This window comes from Varanus komodoensis, unplaced genomic scaffold (genome assembly GCF_004798865.1).
Source record: "Varanus komodoensis strain SLA01 unplaced genomic scaffold, ASM479886v1 scaffold15, whole genome shotgun sequence".
NCBI lineage: Eukaryota > Metazoa > Chordata > Lepidosauria > Squamata > Varanidae > Varanus > Varanus komodoensis.
The window spans coordinates 23,298,956-23,318,786 of record NW_025335440.1 but is presented as its reverse complement, the minus strand read 5'-3'; the positions used below and the strand labels follow the sequence as shown (position 1 = coordinate 23,318,786).

The following is a 19,831-nucleotide window of genomic DNA, read 5'->3' as shown; positions in this document are numbered from 1 at the left end:
GATGGAAGAAACATTCACAATTGCTAAGGACAGGTGAGAAGCAAACATAAAAGGGACAGAGATAGTGAGAGAATAGAGATAAATAGCACTATTAGAATGACCAGTGCAAAGACATAGAAGAGAGGCAAATAGAAATAGAGAAGAAGCAAAACAAGTGACCTGTTCCAGAATATCAAAGAAATCAAAGTGCAGTTCAGACCTACATTCAGCTTGGTTTAACTACTGAAGTGGTGAAAGACTTCCAAAGATGAGATAGGAATTTTTGCATACTCAAGGGAGCTCCCCCAACATGCAGAAAAAAAGCCCAAAAAGTCTTTCTGATGTGCAAAGCCCTCCCTTACTAACAGTGAGAAAAAGTAGGGAGGGGAAGAAGGAGTTGTTTTAGGCTGCATCAGAAGTAGAGGTGAGGTACACACACCCTTTCTATTGGCCTGACTGAGTTCAACTACCATTTGGCTCCCTTCTCCTCCAAGAACCTTCTTATGCAGCAAGCCCTTGCTTTTGGGGAGGGGGTGTTATCATGGTCTATTCAATTGTAAGGTGCTGTTTTAAAGTGTGAACAGCCTTGGGTATATTGGCAGTAAGGCAGTCTATTCATGCAATAAAAATGAAGTAACCAATGGTGTTATTTTTATTATTGCTTTCCATAGGTTCTTGCAGACAGAATTGGCATTGGTTGCAGCTTAGTCCGTGGCGAGTACAACAGAGCATGGAATAAAGTGAAATTAGTTGATGATTCTCCCTTAGGAATACGTGGACTTCTGCTTCCTCCTCAAATATTTATTGTAGATCTCATGTACCAGCCAGGCTACCTAATGAAAGAAGGAAGTCCAGAGGCAGAGTACTATCAACGTATTTAGTTATTATTCAGTAACTCCTTGATACCAAATCAGTTTGTTAATTAGTTTTATTAAGCTTATCCTGACAGGTTTGTAAGGCTTATTTTCAAAGCTGGTCTGGGTACCTTCATATGCACTGACCAATTTAGACAGGGCTTTAGAAATTGTATTTGACTCTTGGAGGTTCTGAAAACCTAAGAAACCTTTGTGATTTCTGAGACATCCTTCTGAGTCTTTAAGCATCCTTCTGAGTTCTAGGACAAGTCTTCCTCATGTTTTTAATGTGCCTCTTAAATAAAATGCAGATTCAAAATGAATGAAAAATGAAATTCTATAATGCTTCAGTAGCCAACATATATTTGTGATACAATCTCAGGTGCCTCTTCTTTTTCAGAATCCAACTGGAACACAGACATTTTTCACTCCAGATAAGGTAAAATTCTTCTATGCAACACCTTGTACATCACTTTGCTTGCATAGGGAATTAGTGAAGTTGGCATATTGGTAAATAACCTCCCTCTACACATGTTTTCAGGTTATATAGGTCTGTGTGAGGGCTGTATTATAACAGAAAGAGCAGAATAGAATTGACTATCACTTCAAATATCCATACAAAATGGAGGAAGAGGGAAATAGGGATGTCAGACTCGACTGATTTAAAGAAAATCATAAACATTGATCAGCATACTACAGCATTGTCCACAGGGACTCCTATGGGAGAGGGATATGAAAGCAAGTCTTAGGCTTATTCTTCTGCCTCCCACCACATATAGCATGGGTAAGAGGACCTGTGGTTATCCAAGTATTATAGGACTCCAAATCCCTTCAGCCCTAGCCAGTGGTCAGAACTGATGGGAGATATAGGCCAAGAACATCTTGAGACTCACTTGGTAGATTTTTACATTCTGTGTGACATTCCATTCCTCCTCAGTCATTCAAGAGACAGGGCTGTGCACGCTAGACCCATCCCTGCATTTCCAAGTGTCATGGCCCCACCTTAGCCATTTCAGACCTTACCTTATTAGGGTTCCCATTTCTGCTCAATATTCTATTTATGTCTGAGTGAATGTGAGTAGAACTCTCTTTTAGACTTTACAGGCTTCGCATGGCAAGATCTGAACTGAATGGTGTGGAACTGGGACCAGTGTACCTGGTGACCCTGGGTAGGGCCAATGGACACAGGCCCCATCCCAGTACCCATGATAAACCCTGATGCATTGCCTTGACCACCTGAACAGGGCTGCTACCTAGTGTGGCAGGTATCACATAGACATTACCCATCTACTTTTTTAAAAAAGGTCTGGAAGGAGGATGTATGTGTATGCAGAATGAGATCAAGGATGTGGAACTTGGATCCCCAGCTCTACAAAAATATGTTAATCACATGTACTATAAATCCAAGTTTGTTCTCTCAAGATTTCAGTAATACACTTAATTGGTTATATATCTCATCTTTCCATTATTGCCAATTTGAATAAAAAGGCCTTGCACCACATCAGAAATACACCTAAATTTGGCTTTAGAGAATCAAAAAGGCAATTTTCATGGTGTTATTTGCTGAATCAGCTTTACATGCAGAAGGTTCCAGGCTCAGTTTTCAGCATCTCTGGGCATGGTTGGAAAAACTGTTCAAAACCATGGGCAACCCTTGCCAGTCAGTTTTAATTATACTGGGCTTGATGGACCAATGGTCTGATTCAGTGGAAGGCAGTTTCCTATGTTAGTAATCCTAAAAGAAGGAGATTCTGGACTAATTTACAGCCCCAGGGAATTGCCTATAGCAGCTGCCTTTGAACTACAAATTGTCTCATCTGGTCCTGATTGGCTTGCATTTCATGTACCTCCTCTAGTAGACTAGGTTTATTTAAAAACTCCATACAACAGGAGTGTTTGAGGTGGGATGATCTAATCTAGAAAAAATAAGGGAGACATAATAGAGGTGTTTAAAATTATGAATGGGGTGGAGAAATTGGAGAAGAAGACTGTTTTCTCCCTCTCCCTTAACACTCCAAGCTGGGGTCATCCCATGAAGCTGACTAAGGGAAGGTTTAGGACAGACAAGCAGAAGAGCTTGTTCACACAATACAGATGAATTATGGAATTTGCTGCCATGGGAAGTAGTGATGGCCACCAATCCGGTTGGCTTTAAAAAGGGATTAGACAGATTCATGGAAGAAGAAACAATCAGTAGCTACTAGCCTTACAGACTATGTGCCACCTCCTTCACCTGAGGTAGCATGCCTGCATACCACCAGTTGCTGAGGAGCTTGGGCAAGAGGAGGTCTCTCACCCATCCTGCTTGAGGGATCCTGGGGGAGCTCATTTGCCACCCTGTGTACAGAGTGCTGGACTCGATCAACCTTTCAGCTTCTGAATTCATTCTTCATGAAGTAAGCATTTATTTTGTAAGCTTAACTTCTCCCAGCAGCTCACTGTTTTAAGTAAACAAATGCTTGGAAAAATAAAGGCAAGAAATTAGATTAAATAATTTGTATTGCGCATGAATCAACTCCTAGCAATGAGAAAAAGGATGAAATGCAAAATGGGATCTAAAATCTTCACGGAAATATTGCAGGCTCTGTTGGATCAAATATTGTCAGTTCAAAATGATTTGAAAATGCAGCTTTGAAATATCTCTGGGCTTAAGCCATAAATACTCCCTTTCTTCTTTCACCCCTCCTTCATTCTGTCTGCCTAAGAACATACCCAGGCAGGAGAAAATAAAAAATGGTGTGTTAATGAAAGAGTTCAAACTCCACTGATAAATCAGCAACAGAAGAAGAATGCAGCATTTCAGTATTGCCCGTTCACAATTTATAGCAAGCACAGCTAAGCATTGCACATAGGCTGCAGTGGGAAGTATTCCAGGCTGATTCCCTTGTTGCAAGAAACCAGATACTTTATCAAGGAAATCGGTCTGAGAGGAAGAGCCATTTAGCCCTGATTGGTGCATGAAACATGACATACGCCTGCCCTTAAATCATTTATATTTTACTTTTTTATGATGCAGTTGTGAATTACCTCTTTCTGCATTTGTAATTAGAGAATGTAACAGATGGCCTGGGCCTAGTTCAGGGTGATAAATCCATTCATATAACCCACAGGGAAGCTGTTGCGGACAAATGATTCTTCGTCCATTGCATTGTTCAAGATTTGTGCACCTTAAGATCTTGTAGAGAGTCGATTCTAAAAATAGCCTGGTAAAGAGTTCCAAGTTTCCTGCTCTCTGATACATTTTTTTCCATTATTGATAATAGTATTAACCCTGCCACGCGTGTGCACACAGACACACACCAAAGGAAGCTTGGTACAATTTTTGGGGCCATGACCTCTTTTGTGCAATCACTGAAGCTTAAACAAACCATGATGGGTTGTTTAAGCTGCAGTGGTTATAAGAACTTAGCAGCATCACTCTTATTAAATTGAATAAAATATCTGAGGGGAACCATTTTACATATTGGAAATGTGCTGCTGATCACATGAAGTTGTAATTTCACATGTTTGAAGAGCAAGTTCTGGATATAAATGCCAGTGGCTGTTGAGATGACCTTACCCCGCAGGCATTGGAAGCTTTCAACCATATAGCTGCTATCAAAGAACAGTTACGTTAGAGGTTGCTGAAATTGACAAATTGATAGACACCATTTAAAGGTGGGTGGGGAAAATTCTTATTAGCAGGGTAGTTGATAGATAAGTGGACACTATTGTGTGAAGGGTGCCATTTTTATATCTTCCGAGAAAAGTTATTTAATTTTAGCAATAATCTGCAATTCAATGAATAGATTATTTGTACTCCTTTGCACTATAGTCTGTCTGCCCGCCTGTGTGCCCCCCCCCCCCACTCATGTGTGTGTCTCTGGGAGAATGTCTTATGTTGAGACGAATGAGATATATTAGGGTTTTGTTGTGAACCATCCTGAGAACTTGGGCTATTGGGTGGTACAAAAATAGAATAAATGAATAACTATAAATAGATTGATGTGCCTGGGAGCATTTATTAGGCATAAACAAAAGAAAGGACCTGGAGCTTTCTCACATCCATTCTTACATTCCCAGGTGATTGTCTATAAAGCTTAGGCTTTGTATTCTCTCTGCTTACCAGAACAACAACAACAACATTCCAAGGTATGCACAATTCTGCCTCAAGGAAGCTCAAATGGCTGGTCCAAGCAAATTAGCTTTGGCTAGCCATGGGGAGAAGCAAAGAATTGTGTAGGATCTTGATACCCATTCACTATCCACTTATTCACCTGACAAGATTCAATAATTTCAAGATTCTCTCAGGAATTGCCCACATATATTCATGTTGCCTTTATACATTTACTCAAAACTTTCCTTTAAAATGGGGACAGGGGAGATAAAGGAAGGAAAGTTGTGATTCTTGTGATTTAAAATTATGTGTCAACATGCTGTGATTACAGAATACAGGTCTGCTTATAATGGCTGTATTTGTTTGACAAACAAGCTTACCTAGTTTCTGTCCATGGACAGAAAGGCTCAGCATGAAACCGGAAATATCTAAGCAATGAGATGGCTGTCAGCCAATGGACCGCGGCCTCAGTCAGTGCTCTGTGCTTCTGGACTACTTCAGTCCTAACACCTGCTTCCTGCCATGTTCTAATCTACCTCCTGGCCATGTTTGGCTGCTGCCACTCATTTCTTTGGACTCTGACCATCTGGCATGAAGCCAGATTGCATCTGCTACTCAAAAATCTCATTCTCTTCTTTATTCCACTGCAACAGGTCTGGACTGCATCCACTGATTTATATTCCTTTACCTAAATCAGTATCCTATTTCTATTTTGAAACTGATTCAAACATGTACAAAGAAAGGAAGAAAGGTCTGTTTTGTAAAAAAAAAAAAAAAAAAAATAGTGTGCTTATCAAAAGCATTTTCCAACAAATCAAGTAAGAATTGTGCAGCATTCTGTACACTGGAAAATTTTAGTGAAATCATCTTCAGAATGGGCTGGCAATCCATTTTTCTGAATTTTTCAGGCAAATCAATGTCTTCCCCTCCCCAAATCCAAGAGGCCTGCATACTGCCTAGCAAAATCATGCCACTTAATCGAAAGAATCTCAATAGCTGGAAAAGCAAAAGACAGGATGGATTATGAACTTTAGCAGCTTTTGGGACTCTATGATCCACCTCTTCAAATATCCATGGGCCATCAACATCTTCACAAACTTGCCAATCACTGGTGTTACTAGTAAGGAGAAGCCCCAGATTTCTAAAGAACTCAAATAATTTGTAAATTGCCATGCCTTTTTCTGCAGGACTTACCTGCCTGTTTGAATGATATGGCTTAGCATCTGCTGAAAGATGTGTGTGATCACCAGGTTGCCCTTCAAACCCACCAACCAGGCTGTGCTGAGATACAGTTCAATCAGGAAAATGGTATTACCACATCAAGAGGACTTTTGCCATCTTCCACTCGCACTTTCAAGCACGCATCCACAAATGTGCTATTTCTGCTGCTGCCCAAAAGTAATGATCTCAGAAAATGCAAAAGTGTCTCTCCCTCTTTCTCCTCCTCATCCCAGCACTAATAATAGTTAACAAATGATGTTCTTCTTTGGATAAATTATCATTTGCTGGTATTAGGTTGCTCTGCTCTGGATTCCCTCTTCTGCTGTGCTGAGCTTTGTAAGCAGGTGGGCCAGAGAATTTATTTTTGGTTATCTCATCCACTGCCTCCCAAGGGAAGCTTGCCTACCCTTCTTTGCTTTTTAACACATTGCAGTGAAATAGTTTTCTGTTTAGGAATGCATCTGAGGAGTACTGATGAATTGGCTGGTGCTGTGTGTTAGCAATGTATGGCTGCTTTTTGGATCGGTTGATGTTTTTGTTTAAAATTTGATTAATTGCTTTAAAAATCATGTCAGATTATACACACATGACTCTGTGACATTAACTACATGTAAGAGTCAGCAGATACTTAGTTTTTGAAAACATATTTTAAAATGCCAGGATTTGAGTTAGCAGGTTTAGACTCGCCAGCTCTTGCACTCATGCTTCCTCCTCAGTTTTGTGTTTTGTTGAATCAGTGTCCCTCTACAGTAACTGTTGGAAGCAGCACAAAGATACTATAAAATCATTATACCCATAATTAACAGCATGTTCCCTCTGAGCGCTAAAGCGATCAGATTTAATCATTAATTAAACTTAGTGCTGGACCTCTTTCGCTGCATAGTTTTCATGAACTTTGACTCAAGATTAGACAGCAATTGATGAGTCTAATAATTTGATCTCCTGAGTGCCCTCAGCTTGCACTGAACTTAGCACCTACTCTTTGTGTGCAAGTGATTTATGTCAAGTGCAAATGACGCAGTAGCAATATATTTTTAAAGTAAGTTAAATTGTTTCATGAAAAGGTGTAGATTTGGTCAGGACAATAGCTATCATCATAATTCACCTCCTTTAAAGTTTTTTTTTGTTATCCTCTTTTTAAAAAATTAAGTATTCACATCGATTCCCATTATACTTAAAAATGTGCATTGACGGTCTGTTGAAAGACACAGTTGGCAAAATTTATACAATATATTCAGGTAAGACTTGTCACTGCAGTCACTGCTTGTCATTGCTGTGATGAATCTGCCATCCATTTCATACATAAAATCATTAAGCCCCTGGCTAGATTGCAAAGTCAATGTCTGAAATATAGAAAGCTTTGGGAAGCCAGTTGTGCTTCATTGCTGGGATGATGCAACCACCATTAAGTGATAGCTTTATGTTATGTGGAGGGTCAGTCCTACATAACCCAGACCCACTGAAATAAGTGGGGCATGTATTATTAGATTAACACTGGATATAACCTGTTCCTAGTTGAACTCCTGGCATGCCTAATCAAAGAATCCCAGGACCAAATGATATGTGATTGGATGGATCCAAAATCAGGACCTCTGGCCTATTTTCCCACTTAAAGTTACTCCTTTTAGAAAGGCATTTCCTCCTTCAGATTTTTGCAAACTATCCTCATCCCAACTTGTATTCTCTGGAAGTGAGAGAGGAAGACTGGAGACTGGATCTAGATTTAGGCAGAGTTCTCCATCTCCTCCCCACAACAACCCTTCTACCTTCTGGAAATTGCTACATTTGCTACAGGGTGGTTGGCATGGACAGCCTGCTCAATGGGGCAGCTGAAATTCACCTTCTCAAATCGGGCTGACAAGCACCTTCTTTAAGCAGGTATTGAATCCAAGCCACCAACAAATGATGATCAAGTTCAAACAATATAACCTATACTCCAAGGTTGAGTATGACATGAATAAGGGCTATTGAAGATCAGTGGGTCATCATGCTGTCTGAACCTAGCTTTATTAACAAACCATGGTTTATTAACCACCAACAACCTATTAAGAGATTCTATTATTTGTTATGGGGTTGAGAGCTGTGGGTTGTTCACCATGGCTTATTATCCTAGCTAACCCATGCAATAATCCACAGTTCAACATTTCCACCCAGACTCAGCCTCTTGTTTGATGATACATGTTGTCTGTATCATGTCCCCCCTGCCCCGTGAACAAAACCTGCAGGAAGGGGCAATTTACATAAGGGGAATTGAATTGTGCCCGGAAGAGGGCAGCAGAGTAAGGGAAAAAATCCAAAGGAACATTGCATTTGTTTTTCAGTTGTTTATAAACGTGCGTGGTCTTAGCATACCATTTTCCAGTGGTTAAGGCGGGTATGTGCGTTCGTAAGACTACAGATAGAGGGATATATTATGAACCAGAAGCTGGCCCGGCACATCCATTACACGTGAACCCACGTGGGGCGGGGGCGCGGAAGCGTCCCTTGTTGACCCCCTTCTCCACACGGCCCTATTCGAAGCGCCCGAGAGCGGCCAAGAGAAGCGCAGCACCCTCTCGAGGGAGACGGCCGGGCCGGGACGGGGGCAAGGCCGCGGGGCGGGCCGCCGAGTGGGCGGGCCCTGCGCGCCATGCCGGCAGCCGCTTCTCCTGCTCTGGCCTGTCCGCGGCGACCATGGCCGCTCGCCTGCTGCGAGGACTTTCCGCTTTACAGAGTCTCCCGCGAGCGGGGCAGGGGGCTGCCCGCAGCGGCGCCTGGCTTGGCTCCCGGGCAGCTCACAGCGACAGCTCTGGTAGTTGCTCGGAGCGGGCTGGGCCGAGGAAGAGGAAGAGGAAGAGAAGGGAAGGAAGAGGGTAGCGCTGCGGGCGGGCGGGGAGCGCAGGGCGGCGGGAAGGATCTTTCTCTGGGGGTGTCCCCATTCCTGCCTGGAGGCAGTTCGAGGCAATTTCTTTAGTGTACTTCCATCTGTGCATTTAGTGGTGGTGGTGGTGGTGGTGGTGGTGATACAGAGCAATGCGCTCCTCCTCGGTATTAATGAGGAAGGAGACTTAGGGCAAAGGAGAAAGGACGCGCCATTGCGACAGGTGCAGAGACGCCGTTTCTCATCCCTGCGGGGAAAGCGGGACCTGGAAACTTTCTGCATTCTTAAAGGTTGTCCTTTGCATCTCTGTTCGCTACAGATGGGCTGAAAGTAGATTCACAGATGTTTGTGCTTTGTCTACTAGCGTTCCTGACCATTAGGCTTGCAGGAGTTTCTAGAAGTTGAAGTCCAAAACTTCTGGGGATCTGCCTTCTGGCTGCTGTGCTGTAGAGTCCAGATGAAGTTTGGGCATGCTGTGTTGCTTTTGGGATGGGGCATTTGATGTTGGTGTTTACAGCGTGTTCACTGGGGCTTATGCCAAAGTAAGCATGGCCAGGATTGCAACTGGAAAGGGCAGTTCTGCTGGCCATTGTTGACAATTACTGTCATCTGTGGTTCTCAGGGGTTCACACAGAATTCTTTCCTAGCCCCACCTGGAGAAGCTGGGCATTAAACCTGGGCCATTCTGCACAGAAAGCCTTATGCTCTAGGAGGGAGTTGTAGCAATGATGGGGCCAGTGGGAGAGGGAAGAGCAGTAGGCATGTCAAAATACCTATCTGAAAGCATTTTCATTGCAGAGCTTTCCCCCCTTTCTAGACCTGTATAGCATACCTTTTTATGGAATTCAAGCCCCATTAAATATCTCCTACATGAAAATGTGCTTTGACTGTTTCCTAAATTCCGCTTAAGCACCCCTTCCAGCAACTGTTTTGAATGTATCATCTTTCAGCACTCTTGTTATTGCAAGCCTCCACATACTGCCCTTCCTTTGCTCTGGCTGTAATTGTTTTGCTTCTGGTGCAGTCTGGCATATATAGACCCTTGCTACATATGGTGGTTCATGCCTGCCAGTTGTGATTCACTACATTTCAGAAGTGATTCTCATTGTCCCACTTTTGCAGATAAAGATGTGGGCTCTCTGACAAGATACGATGAATCAGCCGTTACCACTGACTGGCAAAAGAAATTGACTCCGGAGCAGTTTTATGTCACCAGGGAAAAAGGAACTGAATTGGTAAGCTAAAAGACACAATAGTTGCTAAGGAGCAGGGATATATATTATGTTTAGATACATAATGTGTAACTACTCATTCTCTGGCAACCAGGAATCACTTTTATTAGGGCAAAATAAGGACTAAGTCCAGCATTTTTTATTTTATTTTTTTGTTCAGCTACACGAGTATTGTATTGCCGTGTCTCCCACAGATATAAGATGTCATAAATCAGTTGAAGTAGGCTCTAGAGTACACTTTCTAACCTGAAGGTCCCCAGATGATAATGCACTATAACTCACCTCTCCTTGATCATTGGGCATGCTGTCTGGGGATGGTGAAAGTCAGTCTTATAACATGGGGGCGGGTGGGCCACATTGGGAAAAGTTGTACAACAGAAGGGTGTACAAAAGTAGATATCTACATGTCTTGGACTTCAGTTCCCAGCATTCCTGACCATTGGCCATGCTGGCAGAGACTCTGGGGAATTGAAACCCCAAACATCTGGAGATCTACCTTTTGTCCACCCTTGTTTTGTTGCAACCAGGAGCAAAGAACCTTGAGGATGTCACCTATTTAATCCTTCTCCAGTATGATTGTTTAGACTTCCAACACCCATCACCCTCAGCCACCATGGCCAATAGTCAGCAATCTAAACATCGGAAGGAACTAGATCCAGGGAGGTTAATCTACAAATACCTTAGCAATTTGTAGATAGGATCCCTGGATAATTTCTAGTTTGTGAAGAAAATGCATGTGGGAACCATTCTGTACACCCAAGTCCAAATTCAATTTCAGAGATGCTCTTGAGAACTGTGTTCTAGTAGTGGGCAGGGCCAAAGACCTCACCTGTTACTTTAATGCAGCCCCAAAAGTAAGGGTAGGACTAAAGGCAAAAGGATCATGCCAAAATATTGCTATCAGAATTTTTTTTTTACTGTAACACAATTTCTGCCAGTAACTAAGCTTTGGAAGCAAAGCTAACAAAACTGAAGCTGTCATACTTTGGGCTTATTGTGAGAAGGCAAGACTCACTGAAGAAGACAGTCATGCTAGGGAAAATCAAGGGCAGAAAAAGAAGAGGAAGACCAACTATGCGATGGATCGATTAGATAAAGGAAGCCACAGTTTTCTTGAGTTTACAAAAGCTGAGCAGGGCTGTCAAGGGCAGGACATTTTGGAGGACAATTCATTCAGAGGGTTTCCATAAGTCTCATATGACTTGATGGCATATAAGAACATCAGCTGAGCTTTAGGAGAAGCACTTCAGCCTTTTAGAAAAGGTGGAAACTTGAAAATACGGCAATGGTTGGTTCAGGGAAGGGGATGGGGGAAAGGGGCCAGGGCCTGAGATTCTAAATTCCTGCTACATAGCCTTTTCATGAAAAGGTAGGGTTATGCTAGACCAAAGCTCAATGCAAGCTTGCACTCTGTTGCTGACCTTTGATGCTTCTGAGAAGTTTATAAGCTAGGCATGGAAGCACCTCACCTGGTATGTAAGGACACATCTCATGCTCCATTTAGTGATTGTGGCAACAATCATTGATGAACCTTGCCTAACCATCCTTTTTAAAACCATCTAAGCTCTTGCCATCACCACATCTGATTACACTAGATGGGGATAATGGGAATTGTAGATCAAGACCTCTAAAGGGCACCAAACTGGGAAAAGTTGTGTGCAGAAGGATTTTTTGTCCATCTTCAACATACCATGCATCATAGGTTTTTGTCTAGGATTCTGCTTCATGATTCAGATTTGTCTCCAAGAGGGTTTTAGGGGACTGGGATGTCCCATGGTAACAAAGAGACATCATTGTGTAGCAGGCATACCAGTTCAGCTCCCATCTGTGCTGATGTAGAAGTTCTGACACAGAGGCCTGGCTGAGAATTGGCTTTGCAAGTTAAATTTAAAAATGTAGATAGCTTTTGAATGAGAATTTTAATATATATGTTTCAAGCCTTTTAGTGGAATCCATCTGACTAATACAGAGCCTGGGATGTACCATTGTGTATGCTGCAACACCCCGCTGTTCAGGTAGGAGTTTAATTATAAGATACATTTCAGTTATCATGTTTGCAACCTTCCCTCTCTCTGAGGAACTCAAGTGCGTTAGTGCACAACATTCTCTCTATTTTATCCTTGCAACAGTCCTGTGAAGTCGGTTAGCCTGAAAGTTAGCTGCAGTGCCAAAGTCACCTACTTAGCTTCACAGCTGTGCATGGATTTGACTACGGCTTCCCAGGTCTAACAGTGCAACTAGATGTCATACAGGAGAGATATGATTAAGATCTCCACTTAAAATAAAAAGGGGGCCCTGAATCAGATCAGGACCATGGTACTGAGGGAGGGGGTGCTAACTCTTTCTTCTGCACTATTTTGCTAATTAAAATCTCCTCCAAACTTATTGCTTGCCCAACATGGTGTGGGGAGGTTGGATTGCTGATAACTGTATGATACTTGTAACTTTTCCCCATGGGAAAATAACAGTTTAAAGTGGCACTCTTAATTTCTATACTATTTGTCCAGTTTGGGCTGTACAAAGACTGTGAGTGAAGAAGTCCCTTTTGTATGGTTGTTACTCTTATTGTTCTTATTTTCAAACATAATGCTGCTAATCAAGAAGATCCTATCTCATGCCTGATTCGTCCTTCAGCCTGTTTACCTGTTCTATTCTGTTTACCATGTAAAGCTGAAGAAGAAAGCTGTTCTCAAAGGAGGAATAGAAATACTGTAGACATACAGGTTTCTAATATAGGAAGCATGTGAAAACCAAGACACTTTTCTAGCAAGAATCCTAATGGCACCTAGGAAGCAATTTTACAAGCAGATGAGGCAAGTAAAAGGCAGAAGTAAAAACCTAATGACCAAGGAATGATATATCATTTAATATTAAGCAGGGAGTAAAGGGACATTATTTTCTACATCAAGCTGATACGCTTTTTTGGTAAGAGGTCTGTCTTCTACATGCCCTGGTGATCTTGCAGTTTAATTATTGTACTGCACTTTATATATAGTGGGCCTTGGAGATGGTTTAGAACAGTGTTAGGCAGTGTGGTTTAGATAGGAACCAATGAACCCTGGACATCTTCCTTGGCACTTGGCGAAATACCCTACCCTTCCCACCTTCTCTTGAGATTAGCCATTTTCTTAGCAACTTTTGGTATTGCTATGAAATAGTTTCTGCTGATGCTGAAATGTTGATTCAAAGGAGTTGTTTGTGTCTTGGGATTCAGACGCCACCTTTGCCCTGTATGCTGGCTTTGAGGCAGTTTACTTGTCTTTTGCCGTGTTTCCCACAGCAGTCATGACTGTTTTTCAATTTGTTAAATGTGTTTGCTGTCCAAAGATGTTCTCACTGCTTACTCTTGTCTGGAACGGCATCTACTGCAGAATTATTTTCTTTTGATTATGGTGCTCAATAGAATGTGTTATCACCCGACTCTACTATCTGTGCTACTTACTTCTTGTAGCTGGGCGATGCTTGGGGTGCTTGTTATTACCTGCATGTGCGAGCCTTTGCAAATAGATAGAGCCCTGATTCAGGATCCTTTCCTATCCAGTAAGACTTGCACAGTCCAGCTGAGAAATTGCTTTTAGTATTGAACATGATACAAAACTGAGAGCGTCCCATTGGAAACCCTTATCTCTGTATATGGAGTGTTTCTGCAGTGTATCTAGCTTACTGCTCCCTGCTACAAAACACAAACTGAAAATTAGGCATACATGGAACATAAGCCTTGTTTTTTATAGATAGCAAATTACAAAAATTTAATGAAATGCCTAAATTCAGCGTAGTCATGAAATTACAGCCAAAGGTCATATGTCTTTAAATTATCTCAAATGTATCCAGGACAGCTAAAATAGAGATGAAAGAAAATAACATATGTTGGAGGTATGGTGTATTAAGAACTAATCTGTTGCACATGTTTGGGGAATGTCCATTTATCCATAAATGCTCTGCAGAACTACTTCAAAGGAGAAATAGAATTTTGGACAGCAAAATTTTGGTGGGTTACTAAAATGTTTCCACCAGAAAATATAAGCAACATATCTATAAATAAATCATATAGGGCCTGTTGTGCTACAGAACTATTTTAATAGAGCAGAAAATTGGCAAGAGGTTTCCACAGCAAGCAATTGTAGATCTGATGTAGACAATACAGTGAACTAGACATAAAACATCTGTTCAGAAATGAAACTGTGGACAGTGTTGTGGGTGGGAGGATGGTCTTAATCCAATGTTGTCTTTGCATCAGTAAATGTCTTGCTTCTGCCTTGAAAATGAAGTCTCCAACCTAGAAACATAACTCTGATTATGCATTGTCTCCTTTTGGTGATATTGCTTAAGGATCTTGCTTAATACTGCATTAATAATGAATTAATAATAATTCATACTGCTTAATGCTCTTCAATCCGGCATTCCAGTGGTGGGTGGTCCAAAGGCAGAATGGGCAGAATCAAAAATACCAGAATATTACAGCTTAAAACCCTCCTGTCTGTCATTAAGCCTTAGGATAGGCACTTTAGCCGTTTGCAGTGCAGGAGGGTGGGACTGTACAGAAGCTGATCAGGGAAAAGGGATGGGTCAGGGGAAGGAGGTGTGGCCCTTTTGGGGCAGATTGCCCTGTGGCCTGAGATTCCGCATCTGAGATAGAAATAGTTTTCTTATAGTTTGGATCCAATACTAGAAGTGAACTAGGAGAGGAGAAAATTGCTTAAAAAGCAATGGAATGTAAGTGAGGGAAGAGTTAAATTCTGCTTCCTTTTCTGTAGCATTTCTTCCCCAGCGACCCTGCCCTGCTGTATATGCCAGTAGGGCAGAAACATTGCTAAAAAGCCTAGTTCGGTGCTCCGTGCAGCAACAGTTCCCAGTGCTGCCTGTCATGACATGCTCAGTAGGACAGGAGAAGCTTCTCTGAGTGGGACAGTGTGATGGCAGGAACGCCTGCATGTCACTGAGGCAGCATGTCTTTCCCATCCTCCCTCCAAGCAGCAGAGGCTTCTGGTGTACCAGTACGCAAAATCTGTATAGAGTAAAAATATGAAAAATGGGGTCTTCTTGTAGATCTTGGTTTGATGTGCAGTAGATCAGCCGTGGTTTCTGACTAGCATTAGAAACAAAAATAACAGCGCCACCCCCTGCAAACTGGACTAGTGTAACAGTGAATGCTTGAGCAGAAAGCAGACTCTGCACATGTGAAAGGACAGTGAGTTCAGTTCTGGTACTGAATTTACCAGGCTGCACATGTGCTCAGAAGCACCCTGAACCTTTATGCTAAATGTTCAGAAGCTATCAGGTTCCAGCTGGTTGTTGTCATACACCTTAAATTCTAGTGCAGTAGTGGCGAACCTACAGCACGTGTGCCAAAGTGAGCATGCAGAGCCCTCTCTGTGGACACACGAGGCAAGTCGCCCCAGCGTTGCCCAGCAGACGAGCATCGGATAACTCATTGGCCGCGACACGTCCAAGCTTTCGCATGGCCAGTCAGTGTATTGCCAAGGATATTGCTTGGACTGGCTGTGAGTTGTTTTTTCTAAACTAAAACCTCAGTTTTCAGGTTTTATTGCAGTTTATTGCAGTATTGGCATTTTGTTTTGGTTTGCAGTTTGGGCACATTGTCTCTAAAAGGTTCACCATCAAGGCTCACCATCAAGAGTGGCTTAGAGTTAGAAACATGAGGTGTCCTGGCATTATTTTGATGATTAGAATGGGCAGAAATGTTGAGCTGTGCAGAAAAAGCTACTCAAGGAAGGCTTTTTCAAAATTGCCCTACTTTTGATGGAACTACACCCCTATGTTAGGGTTAGAAAAATGAGGTGTCCCAGCATGATTTTGATGGTTGGAATGTATTTAGAATGGGCAGAAATGATGAGCAAGTACAGAAAAAGCTACTCAAGGAAGGCTTTTTCAAAATTGCCTTATTTTCAATGGTGTCGTACCCCTCTATTAGGGTTAAGGGTCTGCACTAGGGTTGGGTTAGGGTTAGAAAAACGAGGTGTCCCAGCATGATTTTGATGGTTGGAATGTGTTTAAAATGGTCAGAAATGTTGAGCTGTGCAGAAAAATCTGCTCAAGGAAGGCTTTTTCAAAATGATTTATTTTCAGTGGAACTTTCACCACATATTAGGGTTAGGGGTTTGCACCAGGGTAGGGTTAGGGTTAGAAAAATGAAGTGTCCTGGCATGAGTTTAATGGTTGGAATGTATTTAGAATGGGCAGAAATGATGAGCTGTGCAGAAAAAGCTACTCAAGGAAGGCTTTTTCAAATTCGTCCTCTTTTTAATGGAACTTTAGGGTTATGGGAGTGCCCCAGGGTAGGGCTAGGGCAGTGGTGAGGAACCTATTGCACACGTGCCACAGTGGGCACGCAGCGCTCTCTCTGTCAGCATGCAAGCCAAGTCGCCCCAGCATCGCCCCAGAAGCCAAGTATTGGATAACAGCTCACATAGGAACCATGCAAATGCTCAGAAAAGAGTAGGGGCACCAGGTGATGATGTGATGAGCTGCGACTCATTAGCCGTGACTCATCCAAGCTTTCTCATGTCTGGTCAGTGTGCTGCCAAGGATAATATATATATTTGCTTGGACTGACTGTGAGTTGTTTTTTCTAAACTAAAACCTCAGTTTTCAGGTTTTATTGCACTGTTGACACTTTGCAATAAATAAGTGCGTTTTGGGTTGCAGTTTGGGCACTTGGTCTTTAAAAGGTTTGCCATCACTGAACTAGTGAAAAGCAAACCCTGAAGTACCTCCATCAAGCCTGAAGCCTGTCTACCCCTTGTACAGAGAAATCTGCTGTGGTGCCAGATGCCTCTCACTGGGTGGTGTATAGAGGGCCTTTGACACAGATGTGCAAGACTTGCCCTTCTATGCACATTAGAACCCAATGATATGGGGTTTCTGGAAAATTCCAGGGAAACTTAGATTCATTTGCAAGGGAATAGTCTCAAGAGGTGCCAACTTTGATGGTGCCCCAGTCCCTCTTAAAAACTTACTTGTTTAACTCAGCATCTGCAGGTGTTAATGACTACCTCAGCAGAATTTTTATTTGGGGTTTTAATTTCAATTTTATTTGTCACTTCATGAATTTCACACCCTGCCCAGGATTTTTTTAATGAAGGGTGGCATTTAAATATTTATTATAATAATGTCAGTGTTTTCATCTGCCACTGGGTGCCACTAAAGAGCAGTGATTCCGCCTTGCTGCAAAAAAAATGTGTTAGTACGTCAAACTGTATTCTTCCATTTTGCTTTAAAAAACAGTAGTAAATGAAGCATCAGTTATACATTACACCACTTCAAAAAAAACCCTCTAATTTCCAATGTTTACTTTATTTAAAAAGGAGACATTTAATGAAAATATACAATGCTTTGCGTGTAGCATTCAGTTGACATTAATACCAGGAGCCAAGTAATATATCCATTGTTAGACTTCCTAGTCTGCAAACCAGATGAGCCATAGTAATTAGACTGAATTGGTTGCTAAATTTTATGTTCATTAAATTAGAAATAATCCTTACTGATTCAGTATAATTTTCATCCATGGAGCGTTTAGAGTTGTATTGATGTGGACAAGTACTGACTCTCTGAAGATCTTCTGGAAGAATAAAGGTTCTGTGAGGGACTTATGAAGGCTCACACTGCACAGAAAGCTTGTTTGATCAGTGATCACTCTCCTGGCTTTTGTTGAGAAGGGAAATGGAATATTCATGTAAAGCAACACTTCATTAATGTTCAGTTTTGCTGTCTGTAATAGCTCAGAAGCCAAATACGATTCTGGCACAGGGTGGCCATCCTTTTCAGAAGCTTATGGGACCTCTGGAACAGATGAAAGCAAAACTAATATCTTGAGACGGCCTGATAACTCATCCGGAACAAGGCGCACCGAAGTCATCTGCAAACAGGTATACCTGCCTTGAAGGAGATATAGTAGGTATTTGAACACAAATGTTGTATTCCCTCTAGCTACCGTTGTGTTACATACTTGGTTTTTTATTTGCAACCTCATGAATTCATATAAAGATGCTTTCCATGGCATACAATTAGCGCCAGGTGACCCTAGTGTAGAAAAGCCCGAAACTGCCTTGTGCAGCGAAAACAAACAAACCAGATTACAAACAGAGCTGAAATTCTGTATACACCAATCTGGGAGTAGCACCCTTAGATATTATAGGATTTATTTTACAGCAAGCATGTCTAGGATTGCACTTCAGTGTTATGCACATTTTATGCTCATCGGATACAGTATGACTGACTTCCTAGGATGCACAGGGTCTGCCTGCATGTGTGGGCCAATCATGTGGAGGGGAAAATTGACATAGCAAAAACTGATGGGAAGCTTAAGGCTTTGCCCCTTGGGTGCTTATATACCTGGGAGCCCCAGTGTATTTTCTGATATTAAAATAGGGTCATTTAAATAATAGACCTCTGCTAATGTGAGAATATTCTTTCTTCTTCCATTTCACTTATGATATTAGTTGATTCCAAATGTTTCCTCACCATTCAAGGTGTTGACACTGGAAATTATTTTATTAGAACTAAGGTTTCTATTCACAGAATCTTTATCTGGAAGAAGTCACACTTCATTCTTTGGGTATTTGATGCATGCATAAATGGAAGGTTAGAATGACTGGTACTAAATAGAAAAGGCATTGCTTATATGGCAGTTAAAAACTTAATTGGCCCCTTTGGCTATGAAATCAGTATGTATAATTTAGCAGATATGTTTCAGTTTGTGAATCTGGCATTGCAACCAGTCTGTTTTTCTCTTGCAGTGTGATGCCCATCTGGGCCATGTGTTCAGTGATGGTCCCAAGCCATCTGGGCAGAGGTTCTGCATCAACAGTGTTTCGTTAACATTTAAGCCAAGTTCAAGCCAGTGAGACTCGCTTCTTCACAACCTATGTGTTGATGGTGCTTTGATACTCAGCTCTCTCTTGCTACAGGGAGCTTCCTGGAAATCACATTGGAAACTAGATGGCTGTAACTAATGAGTCTATTCTGTGTTTATATAGAGAGGATAAGTACCTAGTATGCCTGTGGCCAGGGCCAACACATTGATGAGACGTGTGCTGTACCTACTGTGTGGTGGAATAGTACCATGTAGCCGGCCAGATCTGCATCTCTCTGTGCATTCTTCATATGTAAGCAGAGCTCTTTACATGTAGATTATGCCATTAGATCAAGCACAAACAGGAGATCATGCATAAAGCATCCATCTGTAGGCTTATCAGTCCATTCATAGGTTTTTTTAGTTGATTCCTTTCCTGGTTGCTGGTCGGTACAGTAATCAAGTACATGAAAATGTGTGTGCAGATTTCCAGAACTTGAATATATTGTGTGTCTCTTAAATGCAACTTAGCTTTAAGAAATAAAATAACCACTCAATATTAGAGAGGCCACATGTTGTAGTTCATTACTAACTTGGACCCCTAAAGAAGTCAGAAATAAACAGGTTTCAGGCCCAGGTCCCTAATCCAACTACCGTTGCAGGCAATGGCTTGGTTCAAGTGAAATAGCAACCCATTGTGGGTAACAAGCATTGTTGACAAGGTTGTTGAGGCATCTGCATCCAGACCACTTTGCATAGGTTGGCTTGTGTGTGTGT

The 19,831-nt window shown here is 41.9% G+C and overlaps 2 protein-coding genes across 4 annotated transcripts in view; both read left to right on the top strand.

The window, feature by feature from the left end:
• Window positions 1-1,145, top strand: part of ARMC3 (armadillo repeat containing 3) — a 76,052-nt gene extending 74,907 nt beyond the window's left edge. For all 3 annotated transcript variants that reach the window (XM_044425299.1, XM_044425300.1, XM_044425298.1), the window contains one exon: window positions 651-1,145. In XM_044425299.1, coding sequence (XP_044281234.1) covers window positions 651-860 — 210 coding nt within the window. In that variant the 3' untranslated portion in view covers window positions 861-1,145. The remainder of the gene's footprint in view (window positions 1-650) is intronic.
• A 7,627-nt stretch (window positions 1,146-8,772) lies between these two features.
• MSRB2 (methionine sulfoxide reductase B2) lies at window positions 8,773-19,616 on the top strand. Its single transcript, XM_044425265.1, has 5 exons — window positions 8,773-8,941; window positions 10,133-10,245; window positions 12,181-12,257; window positions 17,981-18,128; window positions 18,999-19,616. Exons 1-5 carry the CDS (start codon window positions 8,824-8,826, stop codon window positions 19,104-19,106), a joined length of 564 nt encoding a protein of 187 aa, XP_044281200.1. The 5' UTR covers window positions 8,773-8,823; the 3' UTR covers window positions 19,107-19,616.
• Window positions 19,617-19,831: the final 215 nt, after the last annotated feature.

What these genes read in the sequence shown, in the direction of transcription:
- MSRB2 (XM_044425265.1), top strand. Translation starts at nt 8,824, where the DNA reads ATGGCCGCTCGCCTGCTGCGAGGACTTTCCGCTTTACAGAGTCTCCCG. An exon ending in TGCAACACCCCGCTGTTCAG is followed by an intron (nt 12,258 to 17,980) that starts GTAGGAGTTTAA and finishes TGTCTGTAATAG; the next exon opens with CTCAGAAGCCAAATACGATT. An exon ending in CCGAAGTCATCTGCAAACAG is followed by an intron (nt 18,129 to 18,998) that starts GTATACCTGCCT and finishes TTTCTCTTGCAG; the next exon opens with TGTGATGCCCATCTGGGCCA.